This window comes from Zootoca vivipara, chromosome 2, assembly GCF_963506605.1.
Source record: "Zootoca vivipara chromosome 2, rZooViv1.1, whole genome shotgun sequence".
NCBI classification, from domain to species: Eukaryota; Metazoa; Chordata; class Lepidosauria; order Squamata; family Lacertidae; genus Zootoca; species Zootoca vivipara.
The window spans coordinates 73152529-73168262 of NC_083277.1; the positions used below are offsets into that span (position 1 = coordinate 73152529).

General features: G+C 41.9%; 1 protein-coding gene across 3 annotated transcripts in view; it reads right to left on the minus strand.

The window, feature by feature from the left end:
* Window positions 1-15734, minus strand: part of DPYSL3 (dihydropyrimidinase like 3) — a 57678-nt gene that overhangs the window by 27211 nt on the left and 14733 nt on the right. Inside the window, exon 1 of one of the 3 annotated variants that reach the window (XM_035105321.2) lies at window positions 6087-6313. The exons of the other annotated variants lie outside the window; for them this stretch is intronic. Coding sequence (XP_034961212.1) covers window positions 6087-6128 — 42 coding nt within the window. The 5' untranslated portion in view covers window positions 6129-6313. Of the gene's footprint in view, window positions 1-6086; window positions 6314-15734 lie in introns of those variants that run through there. 3 annotated transcript variants of the gene reach the window in all.

Consider the following 15734-nt stretch of genomic DNA (forward strand, 5'->3'; position numbering starts at 1 on the left):
CGGAATGTAATGGCCTTAGTGGTTGTTTCATTGATATTTAAAAGTTTTGCATTTATCATCATTTGTGCCAAGCCCTAGTAGCAGTAAAATAAGAAAGAGGAAGGCCAGCACCAACTCCATTAGTTGGTATGCAGAAAAGGGGGGGAGGGTGGCACATTCAATGACATCATGTCTATTCTGGCACAGAAAGTTCTGGATTCGTTCGTATGCAAGAGGAACTAAAGAGGAAACTGAAGCGCTTATCAGGAAACGGGCCTGACTAATTCAAGGGCTTTTGCATGCTTACCAAGATCTCCTGGACTATTACAATAAACACACTGTTCATCCTGCCAAAGCTCATTTCTGCTTCCCCACACCCAGCCATGTCTTCCTGCCAACCCTGTTTCAGACTGCATCATTAGCCACTGTTGGCCTGAGGGAAATTTTATCTGCAAGATACAGATGAGGGAAATCACATTCATGGAGTCACAACAAAAGCACCAAGAATCTAAGTGCATCTTGGGTTCTCTTTTGAAATTCTGGCACGGATCCCAGGCCTTCTCTGTTACCTCCTTTGAGCATCCCGTTAAATGAAGATGCCTCTCTGTTGCTACAGGAAACTTTATTGCTTGTACATTCTCACATAAATGTTACCCTACACACCAGATGTTTTCTACCAGAAGGATAAACAGCAAAGAATTATCTACCACCTTTAAGACTAAAAAGTTATTACAGGATACACTGCCATGGACTATTAAGAGAACAGACTCATTTGGCTACTCCTCTGCAAGTTTCTACAGGAAGAGGCATTAGTACTGTCTGACTGCAAAAGCAAGATCAGGAAGGCAGATGGCTTGATTTTAAAAAGATGCAAGCCACCATGAACTCCCATTTCCCCCCTGCCGTCCAAAAATCCTTGCACAAAACAACACTGACTTTATGAGGAAAAAAGGGTGCACATGGAATACTAATGCACAGGTTTCTTTTAGTTGAAATTTAATGTACACAGGTAAAATAGTAGCACAATTCAGCCCTTCATGTTTCACAAGCATAAATCACTGCCATGAATGGGACAAACTGCACTGATGCTCTTACTATGAATACAACCTATTTATCCTTGTAGTAATTCACAGGCAAACATTCACTCTATGTAGACTAACTGCATAGATTTGTAATGGAAGTCACGTTTGTAGATATGTGAAATGGTCCCAAGACTGATACTGAAACTTCTAGCACCACTGCCAGATTCCTTGATAAAACTGACCCTTTTCCTGGTCTTTAAAAATCTATATTGATCAATCCAGTCAAATGTTCCTGGTAGCCAGCACAAATGTGCAATTCCCTACCTGATTCTCATATTTTTGGGCCATCATATTTGACATTTGTAAAAACAATAGGGAAACATAAAATAAACAGGAGCCCAAGTTACAAGAACAGGTTTTTTTTCTGTTAAAAAAGATAGCATTCATCTAAATCTTAAGTCCCCTCCTCATTTTACTTTTGAAAGACTGGAGTAGATTCTTTCTACTCTACTTATTTCATACATATTCAAAGGTCTAAGGGGGAAAAACCCATCTTATACAATTTTGGGCAACAGATGCACACAGAGTACTGCTGGAGCAGCTCCATAGTTTGTTCATCTTGTCTCCTACATGATGTTTTCCTGGATCTTTTATAGGCATAGGTGCGACTTTCAGATGTATACTCATATTCAAAGTATTGGATATGTGGCCAATGAAGTATGTTAAATTAGCATAAACCATACATATATTAGCGCCGCTTCCTGACTTGGCAGGAGTATGAAAATGCAATTTTACACAGACACTCTATACAAGCAGTTATATAGAGAATGGTCTCACAGCAGACAATGGAATTCTACTATTGCAACTAAGCAGATTTGGCCTGATAAAATGACTGAATCAAGGAGTCCTATGTAAACTGTTCTTGGTGTGTGTAATAAAAGTATACTTCCTTGAAAACCATCACTTTGCCATTACTTTTCTTCCAATTTGCTTAACACTTCCATTCAATTCCTGGTCCTCTGCAACACTTCACAGGCCAAAAGATGTTCAGAAATACAGCAACTAGGTACATGTTTCGAGACTCAGGTCAGAAAAGGAACAGGTTAGTTTCAGCCAGGAAGATAATACTTTACATATTTACAGTCTACAAGGCACATGGGTTGAAAGAAGGGAAAAGTTTAAATGTAATTCCTGTTACTGAAAGAAACATTACAAAGGCCATGCACTGATAACAATGCAGCTCTCCCTTGTAAAAGAGTGCTGTTATGTCCCCTCTTTTTTACCAGGACAATCCAAGAATCACAATATCTGGGAATTGCAGGGGCAAGTGAATAGTGTTCTACATACTGTACAGAGTATGCATTATCCTGGTGGTGTGGTTACTGTTAGACTCCATGAACAACTTTCCACTGGGTTTGCCAATTGGGTATATATGGTATATTTTCCAATATACCATATTTTTATAAACAAAAATATACTGTGGAGCTAGGAGATGCTCAGTGGAAAAAAAGACTGGTCTAAAAATAAAAGCATGTAATTGATGCAGATGTAGTTGAGAAAGTCACTTTACCTTCAGGACTCCATTTCTCTTCCCAAAGTGAATATGAAAGCTTTCTACTAAATATAATGATGAGTAAAGGAAAAAAACCCAGTGAGATATTCCAGATTGGAATTTGCATGCTCTCCAAGATTCAGCTATTGTCTTTAGTATAGTCAATTTATCTGGCAAGACTTAAAAAAATAAACAAACATAGTATCATTGGTAATTTTGATCCCTAAGAGTCTATTTTTAGCAAAACACATACTATTTGTATAGTCTGCATCTTATCTGTCTCACATCTTTACTTCCTAACCTAAGCCCACTGAGCTTTTGCAATATTGGCCAGTTGGCAATATATTATCTACAACTTATTTTATTCAGTCTACCTCACCATCTTCCTAATTCAGGTGTCTAGGTAATCTCACTATACATATATAGCCATATTCAAGATGGCAACGCCCAGAGAACACAGTGAAAATAGCCACATATGCACAATACAGCTGCTGCTCATGAGCACCAGTATGAAAGACAAGACAGACATTCTGCCATTCCCATTTCATCAGACTGCTTTTCAACAATATGCAAGATGAATATCTGCGCAAGTTGTAGTGGATTTCTTAGTTTGTTTACAAGCTAAGTACAAACAAGCAACACAATTATTCTGCAAGATTTTTGGCTTATCCCTAAGGATCACACAGAAAGTGTTATGCCTGAGTTTAGGCAGAGCCCCACCCATAAAACCAGGCACACATTACTGCCTGTGGAAACATACTACTGTAGTACTGTACTGTTTTCACTCCAATATTCATTACTAGCAGTAAGATTTACTGCCAGCTATGATGACAAAGGGATTCAGTGCTCTTATACCTCAAGAGTTTATTTTCTTGATCTCAGATGTTCTTCTACAGCACTGCAATCCCCTGCTAGTCAACCTGTCAAATGAGGAGAAAACGATGGGCTGTGCACAGCCTGAACTGGCCACATGTGGCAATTAGTGTTGTGGGCAGATAAAATCTTGAATACCAGTATACCCTTTCCCTCTTGGAAATTACTTCTGGTTCCTGGGTGGTCACACCCTTTCAAATGCAGGGATGCACCTCCCTGAAGAAAGTGGGGGTGGGGTTCCCAAGCACTCCTACGAAAGCAATCCTTCAATGTGTCGTATCTTCAGGTGACCAACATCTCATATACTGAACAAGGAACATTCTAGCAATAGTGCACACCTTATAGTTCTATACTATGTGGTCTCCAGGTGGTATAGAATTGACAATTATTAACACTATCAGAGGACTGTTAGGTATACATCTTTAAGGGTGCATACCTAACTTTACCATTTATTTTCCAGCTACACCATCTTGAACTGCTTTTTAAAATGACATTAATTTGAGTGAGTGCTGCCGAGAATGTTTTAAAAACCCCTGAAAAGAATAGGATCACCCTCAAAGAATATATTTATTAATTATAACTACTTTTATTCTGACTTTAGATCCACAGCACTAAATGCCATATAATTTTTTAAGCTAGTTGCAGCCATAAAATAACCAAAGCAGAACTACGAAACAACACACAATAGTGAGCAGCTGGACCCTAGTGCAGCTGGACTTTCCACTATTTCAAAGAAAGCATAAGAAAGCATATGCTGTATACCAAGATAGGTGCGGCCCCACTGCACAGTCAAAACTGCTGCAGTCAGGTGCAGCAGCACAAAAGAAAACAATATCATGGGATTTAGCTAGCTAATGTAGGTCACACCTTCTAGACCTAAGAGAGAAGAAAATGCACCACTTTTACATGGTTGCTTTATAGTATTATACTGTGCATGTACACACCTAGCTGCTTTATCCGAAAGCAGGTAAAAATTGGCTTAAATATTAAATGACTTTGGCATTAAAGGCAAATAATTCAGTACTGCCAGAAATGTGAATGTCAAATAAGATGTTGGCTAAGTCTACTTCTTTTATATAATTAGTCCCAACTGTCTAGACTGTGATTCTCAGTGTTTTTCACCTTAAAAGAAAAATATCTGTTCCAAGGCAGGATCAAGAAAACGGCTGTTTCGGTGGGGGTGGGGTGGGGTGGGGTGTGTGTGTGTGTGTGTGTGTGTGTGTGACAAAAACAAACTGGCAGCTGTAGTTAACATAAACTCATCCCTTATTTAAGATCACAGGTAGGAAAATATGCCCCACAAATCACAAAATGAATTAATGAGCATCAATTTTATTCAAATGTTTTTAATCCATTAAATGGACAAACAAAGGAAAGCACTCAATAAAATCCCATCAGAAAAGGCAATCCTTTGGTGAATTTAGTTGCCCTCTAAACAGGTACAGTGGAAGACAAAATATCTGCTAAGCTTCTCCCCGCTCCAACCCAGTGTGTCTGTGCGAGTGGTGTGCATGCTTGGTTGTGCTGTTTCCTTTGTTTGCCTCAAAGATGGAGTAGCCACCCGTTCCCCCAATGCATACCCTATCCCACAAAAGATTTCATTAAAATGCATGGGAGACAAAGCACAGCTGCACTCCTTGCATCTGAAGCCAGCGACAATAAACCCCAGGCCTATTAAAGACCAAGGGGGTACCCCCTCTGCAAGCCGTTTCATTGCATCAACAATAAATCAGGGTGGAGTATGAAGCCACTGGAAATGCATCTGCAGGGCACACACTGATGCAAAGATGCAAAACACACTGCTATTTTTCGCAGTATTTCCCCCAACAAAAACTCTCCAACAGACAGTTTTTATTTTATGTTAACAAGCAAACCATTATTTAGAAAAAGAGAAAATTATATATTTCACATTCATTTGTAAAACAAAGCTTTCACATTTACAGATGAATCAATTCCTCTTTTTCCTGAGCCAGTCAAAGCACATGACGCACCCAAATATGCAGCAAACGAAACTATGCAGCAGGCAACTTAGGCATACCAGTGTTCCTGCTTTAAAAAAAAAGGAGTGGTGACAGAACAAAAAACAAAATCAAGGGTCTGTCCAAAGCATTTAAAAAGTGATCAAACATCCTGAACTGGACAAGGAGGGACATCTACTCCCAACATGCAGGGTTGAAAACAGAATGTCACTAAATCCTCATCATGCCCCACAGAAATGGACAACAGACATGAAGGGGGAGGTGGGGGGGGAGAAGAGAGATTTCATAGCAACATTTTGGGGCTTGAAGATACTGCAGTCTGATATTACTGCTTCACACTAGTACAGTCCTCCTAGACAGTAATTTAACAGCACGAGACAATGAAGCCCCCCCCCCCATGTCAACTGTATAGTTTATGCAAGTCCCAAGATTTACTTAATCAGGGCTGCCCCTGCATGCACCTCTTCATTTTTGCAAGCTGGCTGGCTTTTTAATATCCCTAGCAACTACCGGTATGAAATGAATCAGCACCAGCTTCTTTCAAAACTAGACTGACATGGGTAGTAGCTGGTAGGGATGAGTAAACTAATACAAAACAAATGTGAAGACAGAAGCATAAATGCAGCAAACATGAAGAGCAGAGGGTGGGGAGAGCGAAAGAAGATATGTTAAGCCACTCACTGTTATCCTGGGGATGTTCTTCTTGCCCTGATAACCAGACATGATGTTCGGCTGTTGTGACAGGGATAGAACCAGCTCCTATCCTCCAACCTAGGAGCAGTACCAGCTTGCAAAGAAGCTCAAGCTCAGGTGAAACAAATGGTGCTTCCTTCCTTTCCTCGTCTTCCTCTCTGCCTTGCCCCCTCCCACTTGTTTCACACAATAGTAAATCCTCTCCCTCCCTCCTCTTTTACCAATGACAGCTGGGACCCTGTAAGACAAGAATGGCTGATGAGGCGACTCCTCCCTTCTCCTTCTTCCCAGTCTCGCTTTCTCTGTGCATTGATTTTTCTCTCCTCGCCTTATTTGCCTCACCCACTCCGAGCTGCTGTCATGGCAGTAAGGCATGACAGCCGCTAGAGGGTAGCAGTGGAAAGACTAGCTACCAGATTTGCCAAGGGGCTGGGCACGGCCCATAAGCTCTTTCCCAGGGACGTTAGCTACTGCAGAAGAAGCAAGGAGCTACAAGCCAGCACTGACAATTCAAGGGAGCAGTCAGAAAAGCATATCAAACTTCTCAGAGACTAGCAAGCAGCTAAGATTTTAGGAATTAGTATCCACAGATACCCAGTCGGAAATGGTCAGAGATATTTCATCTCTTTGAGCAACAAATGACTTCTAGTTTGTTTCTTGTCTAAAACAGATGCTTTAAAAAATGTACATTAAGTGGAAAAGTAGTAGCCAAGTTGGCGTGTGGTAAAGCAGACTACAGTAAAAACTTTGCAAAGGAAAAGGCAGTTAAGCTAGTACTCATATTTACTGATTCTCAACAGTGTTTCCTTAAAACCCCTACACAGCTTTCTAAACTTTCCATTTTAGTGACACACTTTTTAGACAATGCATTATTTCGGGCCACAGTAATTTAGTTTTACTAGCAAACCAGAGCAAACCAGAGGATAAACTAACCCCCTTCTTGCCCTGGGAAGAGCATGAGGAGCATTCCCATGACACACCTACACACTGCAGCTGGCGCACTAATGTGTCGTGACACACAGTTTGGAAAGCTACTACCTTACCATAATTTTTCATATTATTGTGATTCTTCCACCATCCCCTGCAAAGTAATCTTCTTGTTCTCATGGTTTTAGACCAAGCTTGAAAATCTAACCCATTTCAACCCTATTTCACGGTAAAGTGCTCCCTAAAGAATTTAAAATCCACCCATTTTTAAAATCTTGCTGTTGTTAGGAAAATAGTGTGTGTAGGAAAGGGAGAAGTGCAACAGGGTTGCAATACCTAACTTTATTTTAGAACAACCCCCCCACCCAGTTTTTTTAGAATTCTCATCTCCCCCCCCCCCAAAAAAATCAATATTTTTTGCGAAGGTTTTTATTTGAAATCCATTTCTTTCAGGGCTTGTGAAAAGTAATTGACATACATAAAGCTGGGGAGGGGGGGCACAAAACAAGCAAAATCAAAAAGGTTCTCATCATCAAGCCCTCTGGAATATAAACTTTCTTTGTTCTAAAAAGTTTTACAGTGTGGTTAGGGGGTCTAAGATTGTTGATGTGGTTTGTGGATATTGTGCTTCATACCTTAGGTGACATAATCTCATCCATTTGGAGAACATATGTACAAAATATCTGCTCTGCAAGCTGAAGGGAGGGCAGGGGAAATATTGTATAGTCAGCCACTAGAGCTTGTGGAAGAAGCAAACTATCCTAAGGCACATTCTAGAATTCCCACTAAGCACCCAGGGTTTTAACCACAAACCCCTTGGATGAGTCCAGGACTGTGGGTGCTCAGACCACAGACCCGCTTTAGGGTCCACCACCTACCAAGTCATCTGACAGACTATACCAGTAGGGATGGCTCGCACTTACCCTTACAAATGCTTATTTTCAGTGGAGGCAAAAACATTTACCAGTTGGGCTGACTGGAAATTCAGTAATTCCACAGTAGCTACCCTGTTTCCCCTATTTTAAGACGCAGTCGTAAAATAAGCCATAGCAGGATTTTAAAGCATTCAACGAATATAAGCCATACCCCCAAAATAAGACATAGTGATAGGCGCAGCAGCAATGCCGGCCGCGGCAGGAGGAGGAAAAAATAAGACATCCCCTTAAAATAAGCCATAGTGTGTTTTTTTTGAGGGGAAAAAATATAAGACAGTGTCTTCTTTTCAAAGAAACACGGTAGCAAATGACTGAATGACTCTGACTTGTGTAACATAACAGCTCTTGTTGCTCAGTGTGTTCATTTTGATAAATATGCAATGAAGAACTTTTCCCTCCAGGGACTTTCACATTTCAATAATTCACACCACCCTCAGAATTCATGCAGAGAAGTTAGAGAATAAAGTGGACCCAAACATTGGCTTTATTTTGTATGAGTCTTTATGCATATTGATTAACCTGCATCCTTCTGCTACATTAACCTTTCCCACTTTCTACTCTTGTTCCACTCTCAGATCCCCTCTTTTGCATGCATCTCACCTGGCATGCCATGGAAAAGCCAATACTGGTTTGAAGATTAAAAGTGAGCCAAGGGCATCCATCAAAATGCTCAGTGGAGCAGCTTATGCTTAGAGACTGGGAATTAGAAGGAATCCCCTTCCTCCTCTCTTGGAGCTGGAGCAGGTGGTGGGTTTGTCAAACACAGCAAGATCACAGCAAATAATTGTTGTTAAATATAAAGCCAAAGAGACAGCGAGTAATCTGAACTACCTATGGCTAGAGTTTCTTTTCAGAAATAGCACAAAGTTAATTTTATCGCATGTGCAGCATATTATTTCATAGAATCATAGAGTTGGAAGAGACCACAAGGGCCATCCAGTCCAACCCCCTGCCAAGCAGGAAACACCATCAAAGCATTGACATATGGCTGTCAAGCCTCCGCTTAAAGACCTCCAAAGAAGGAGACTCCACCACACTTCTTGGCAGCAAATCCCACTGTCGAACAGCTCTTACTGTCAGGAAGTTCTTCCTAATGTTTAGGTGGAAGCTTCTTTCTTGTAGTTTGAATCCATTGCTCCATGTCCGCTTCTCTGTAGCAGCGGAAAACAACCTTTCACCCTCCTCTATTTGACATCCTTTTACGTATATATTTGAACATGGCTATCATATCACCCCTTAACTTTCTCTTCTCCAGGCTAAATATTCCCAGCTTCCTAAGCTGTTCCTCATAAGGCATTGTTTCCAAGCCTTTGACCATTTTGGTTGCCCTCTTCTGGACATGTTCCAGCTTGTCAGTATACTTCTTGAACTGTGGTGCCCAGAACTGGACACAGTACTCCAGGTGAGGTCTGACCAGAGCAGAATACAGTGGTACTATTACTTCCCTTGATCTAGACGCTATACTCCTATTGATGCAGCCCAGAATTGCATTGGCTTTTAATTAAAATTGAGTATTTCTGCAATGCACATATACTAGTGGTTCCATTAAATCCCCTTAATAAAAATATTTGGATTTCCTAATCTACAGGATCTCCACAGAAATACATGGAACTTCTGTAACAAATAATCATTTGCTGCATCTTAGCCCCGAGAAGAAATGAGATTTTAAAAATCAATAGACAAATGTAGTAAGAAAAAATACAGCATTCAAATTTATAACTTTCCTAGCTCTCATACCCCAGAGACATGTCCCTGTCTTCCAAAAAGCTCATGGGTTTGGTCAATGGAAAGGCCTGTTCCTATTGGTCATAGCATTCATAAAGCCTTGGGGTAAGGATGGTTGCGTCATCTACATCCATTCTGTAGCTGGGGCAAAGGGCAGGCTACCCTGAAGAGATTACAGTATACACACACTGGAATTTCAAACACTAGGCTGGATGCTAGTGACAACATCTACGGGGTGTGTGTGTGTGCGCAACCCAAACATTTAGTTTCTATACCTTAGGTTAGGTAAAGGTAAAGGGACCCCTGACTATTAGGTCCAGTCGTGACCGACTCTGGGGTTGCGCGCTCATCTCACATTATTGGCCGAGGGAGCCGGCGTATAGCTTCCAGGTCATGTGGCCAGCATGACAAAGTCACTTCTGGCAAACCAGAGCAGCACATGGAAACGCCGTTTACCTTCCCGCTGTAGCGGTTCCTATTTATCTACTTGCATTTTGACGTGCTTTCGAACTGCTAGGTTGGCAGGAGCTGGGACCAAGCAACGGGAGCTCACCCCGTCACAGGGATTCGAACCGCTGACCTTCTGATCAGCAAGCCCTAGGCTCAGTGGTTTAACCACAGCGCCACCTGGGTCCCTATACCTTAGGTTACAGGGACTCAAAACCTGCTGTCAGATTTGTGGCACTGAGACAGCCATGTACACAGGTAACATGATACCCTAAAACAAACTTTTATAATCACTTCTTTGAATAATTTGTATCAAATTTATATTAAACAATATAAAATTTATAGCAAAAGGCGGAACTTCCAATGAAAGGGGCAGGACGTATGGTGGAAAGGGGAAAGGCACCTGTCACTTTTTGTGTGATATTAGATCCAGAAAGTCATTTTATGTATTGCTATAAAAATTCTCTTGCAAAATCCATATACATACCTGTAGCAAGAGCTGCAAAAGACTCTGTTCTTCTATTGTATCCAGTCCATTTCCCTCCTCTCCTCATACCCCAAACGCCATAGCCACTGAGCACGCTCAATCCTTTGGGGGATGTTTTTGAAGTTCCCCTTAAGAGTTTGTCATAGAAATTACTTGTACTTCTACAACAGACATCCCCAAACATCGGCCCTCCAGATGTTTTGGACTACAATTCCCATCTTCCCCGACCACTGGTCCTCTTAGCTAGGGATCATGGGAGTTGTAGGCCAAAACATCTGGAGGGCCGCAGTTTGGGGATGCCTGTTCTACAATCTCTGGGTTCCCCTAAGCCTGATACTGTCCACTCGTGAATGGCCGTTAGGTTACAAAAGCAGTGGCACTCTCAACACAGCAATGGTATGTGGGAAAACGGGCCTGGAGCCTTTCTTGAATCATTTGCAAGTATGGTTTCCACCCTCTTCAAAGAGGTAAAGGGTGGTGCTGTGATCTAAACCACTGAGCCCAGGGCTTGCCTATCAGAAGGTTGGTTCGAATCCCCGTAACGGGGTGAGCTCCCGTTGATCGGTCCCAGCTCCTGCCAACCTAGCAGTTCGAAAGCACGTCAAAGTGCAAGTAGATAAATAGGTACCGCTCTGGTGGGAAAGTAAACGGCATTTCGCCATTCTGGTTTCGCCAGAAGCGACTTAGTCATGCTGGCCACATGACCTGGGAAAACTGTCAGCACACAAACGTTGGCTCTCTCGGCCAGTAAAGTGCAACCCCAGAGTCATTTGCAGCTGGACATAACTGTCAGGGGTCCTTTACCTTTACCAAAGAGGTAAACTGTCTCTGGAGAGCAGCAGCACAGAGGTAGTGAATCAGCATTGGTGCAGGTGGATGATAGTCAGCCTGGTCAGATGGAAACAAGCACTCTTTTTATTTTATTTTATTTGTTTAAATTATTTGTATACTTCCCTTCATCCAATAGATTCCAGGGTGGTGAACAACATACATAATTCAAAAACAAGGGATGGTCCTTCAAATATTGCTGGACTACAACACACAACATTTCATAAGCTGTATCCAAAGTTAGGCAGATATAAGTCTGCTTGTATAACAGGATTTTCCGGCCCACTACAGCTCCCTGAAAAACCTCTCCTGAGGTTAGAGGACCCTCAGGAAAGAGCTAATGTGTAGTATGGGGAACTGTAGTGGGAGGGGGGGAAATCAGCAGAAGCAACTTCTATTTGTGTATCTTTTAAATAAAACTTCATGATCGGGATTCGCTTAACAAACCCCATCAGCAGAAGCCCCATGCAAGCACTTACACAATGGGAGTTTCCCCTTGCCTCCCTGCGCCCCCTACCCTGAAATTGGCTGCTGGTGTTGGGAGAATATCCAGAAAGGGAGGGGCAGAATTGCTCCATTCGTTTGTAATAGTACAACACTGAATTCTACCCAGTATGTATTACTGGATGATGGGTGGTATGGTTTAAATACAGATCCCTTAATAAAAAAAAAACCCCAACCACACACCACCCATCCCTCTTGGGCCTCTGAAACATTCATTGATTTGCCTCTGCCACTACAAGATGAATGCTGCCACATAATGAATCTTTGCCAGCTGACAAAAGTTTGACATGTATTTATAACTTTCTGCACTATTTAACTACATATTGCAACACCCAGTATTCCCAATGAAGTTCAATTCCCCCCCTCTAGCAATACAACTAAAAGCTTCTTTGAAGAAAGTGATGATTTCATTGCATTTTAGAAACAATATATTAATTTATTTATTTTGTATATTTATATCCTGCCTGCTTATTTAACTTATATGCAGAATTCATCATGCGAAAGGCTGGACTGGATGAATCCCAGAAGAAATATCAATAACCTCAGATATGCTGATGGCACAACCTTGATGGCAGAAAGTGAGGAGGAATTAAAGAACCTTTTAATGAGGGTGAAAGAGGAGAGCACAAAATATGCTCTGAAGCTCAACATCATAAAAACCAAGATCATGGCCACTGGTCCCGTCACCTCCTGGCAAAAAGAAGGGGAAGAAATGGAGGCAGTGAGAGATTTTACCTTCTTGGGTTCCATGATCACTGCAGATGGTAACAGCCAAAATTAAGACACCTGCTTCTTGGGGAAAAAGCAATGACAAACCTAGACAGCATCTTAAAAAGCAGAGACATCACCTTGCTGACAAAGGTCCGTATAGTAAAGCTATGGTTTCCCCAGTAGTGATGTATGGATGTGAGAGCTGGACCATAAAAAAGGCTGATCGCCGAAGAATTGATGCTTTTGAATTATGGTGCTAGAGGAGACTCTTGAGAGTCCAATGGACTGCAAGAAGATCAAACCTATCCATTCTGAAGGAAATCAGCCCTGAGTGCTCACTGGAAGGACAGATCCTGAAGCTGAGGCTCCAATACTTTGGCCACCTCATAAGAAGAGAAGACTCCCTGGAAAAGACCCTGATGCTGGGAAAGATTGAGGGCACAAGGAGAAGGGGACGACAGAGGACAAGATGGTTGGACAGTGAATTATCGAAGCTACCAACATGAGCTTGACCAAACTGCGGGAGGCAGTGGAAGACAGGAGAGCCTGGGGTGCTCTGGTCCACGGGGTCACGAAGAGTCGGACACGACTAAACGACAACAAATATCCTGCTGTTGTTCCAAGGAGCTTATGGCAGTGTACAGGGTTCTTCTGCTTCATTTAATCCTCGTAACAACCCTGTGAGAAGTAGATTAGGCCAACACTTGTCCAAGGTCATCCAATGAGTTTCATGGCTGAGTGGGGATTCGAACCCTTATCTTCCAGGTCCTAGTCTGACACTAACCATTACATCACTCTACACCATGCAGTCTACATGTATGTCCTGGGAGGTGAGGGGAGGTTCTGCTTTCTTTGTTGCCAAGTCACATTTTCTATTCTTTTAAACATTCATTTTTTAAAAAGCTTTTACTTCTCAGATTCACTGCACAAGACATCAACTTCCATGCCAAGTCTAGGCTAGAAGTTGTTCCACTTGATGGTTTTCCCTACATTCATCCTGTATGGGATGTGCTGCCAGCATTCCTTTCTGGGCCTGTTTCATATCTCTTTTTTACCCTTGTAAAGACTCTCTCTTTTCTTCTTTCTTTCTTTTTTAAAGAAAAGTGCTTAGGTCTTGCTGCTTCTGCCAAAAATCACACTGGAAACAGTATGCATACTCTGCATCAGCCTTACACCATTGATGACTTCCTGATGTGCATGATATGATATAAGCCTCACCCAATTTCTGCAGCAGTGGGCCAAATTAGATATGTTTGAGATCCATGATTGGTTCTCCCAACCTTTTCATTTTTTTAAAGCAACAACTCTCTCTTCCTCCCTCTGAATTAATCAAGACCTTGGTACTGTGGGGATGGGAAGGTAGAACCCTTCCCTACTGCACTGTTTTCTGGCGTAAATGCCTTCACCCAAGCAGCTATTATGGGGCAGCTAGCAGCTAGGGAGCGCTTATAATGGGAAATCTATGCAGGGAAAGGGTTGACGTTATCCGCCCCCCCATCCCCCTACAATGCACTGTTGTCCAAATTTTACAATGGGTCTCAAAGACCTTGTCTTAATATAGCCCAAAGACTCTGGGGTGCTAATACTGGCTTGGGCAGAGCTACAAAATGACTACAAAATCCTACGAAAGATTTGGAGGGGATCCCAAATGTTGGGTTTTGTAGTTAATGAAGCTCTTGATCAGTAATTATATTCAGGCAAATGCTTTGTTGTCCTTTGGAAACATTAAGATAGGTTCTTTTTCAAACAAAAGAAGGCTTTTAAAGGTGACACTTTGCTTGTAACAGTGTTGTGTGCCTTGAAGAAGTACAGTTCAAAGCCTAGTTTGTGGGGGCAATACATCTGCAATGATAAGCAGGGTTTGGAATGAACTAGTTCAGTTCAATGAAGTTCAATGAACTAGTTCAAACATCTCTGCAGTATACCTGAAAGCTGTGTTACTTTTCTAGAAAAAGAGGTGCTCACAATGAATGCCTCCTGAGAGGTGCTGGAACTGAGTTCGGGGGGGGGGGGGGGAGAGCCCTGTCTGGAAGTAGTTTCCATCATTGCTGGGTAATCTAAAGGTGAACTAAATTCATTTTGAACAACTTCTAGTTCATGTTCATGCCCTCCCACCACCACCTCCAAAAGAAGGCCTAAACAAAAAGTAAGTAAATTCAACAGCTATAAAGAAGGATAAAACAAACCATGTAGGCAATGTTCTTAGACTGAGGCAGGTATGGAGGTGTTGCTGTTGCTACAGAGCAGTAGGCAGGTAGCTGAATCCTTCATGTGGGCTGTTGCCAGAGATGTGGAATTTCCAGAAAAGTCTGAACTGAAGCAATTGGCACTGGAATATTTTCAGTTTGCAATGCAACATTTTCTGATATCCTTGAGAGTGATCTAATTTAGCATGTTCATTTTACCTATATTTAGTATATGAAGCTATAAACTTTGAAATGGCCAAGCTTCCCTAATACTTGCTAGTGGAAGTCATTCATTGTTGCTAATGAAGCTATGAAACTGGCTGTTGAGAGTGCCACAAGGAAAAACTGTGAAAGCCAGAAGGAGAAAATAGCTTATTACAGCTTTTGCCAAATCACCCTCTTCTTTCTGGAAGAACAGAAAGCACCACATCCTGAATCTGCTAGTTAGAGCCAAAGAGCGATCCTGAATAGGACAGGGCATCTGAGGATTTTGTAAATTGAGCCTAGAAAAGAGGAGAAAGGTCACTACAAGATATTTCTCTTTCCACCACCAATGCAATTATCACCTGGTCAATACAGCGAACAGTATCCAGCTTCCCCACTGCAATAATTTAGTTGCTGACAAGAATGAAGAATAAAGGCAAGTTTGTAAAAACCAAAGCACCTGTTTCACTCCCCCCCCCCTAGTTACACACAATACCGAGAATGTTAAGAGGGAGGTGAGATTTCTGCTCAGAACTTCCTCCTCCAAACTTGTCAGTACAAAAGGATCATAGCAATTTCCCATTTGAGAGGTGGGAAAGTCACGGATGGAACCACACATTGCCTTAGCCAGGCTCCAGTTGGACACGTATGAAACAATGCCATTTTCCTGCTTCCTTAACTT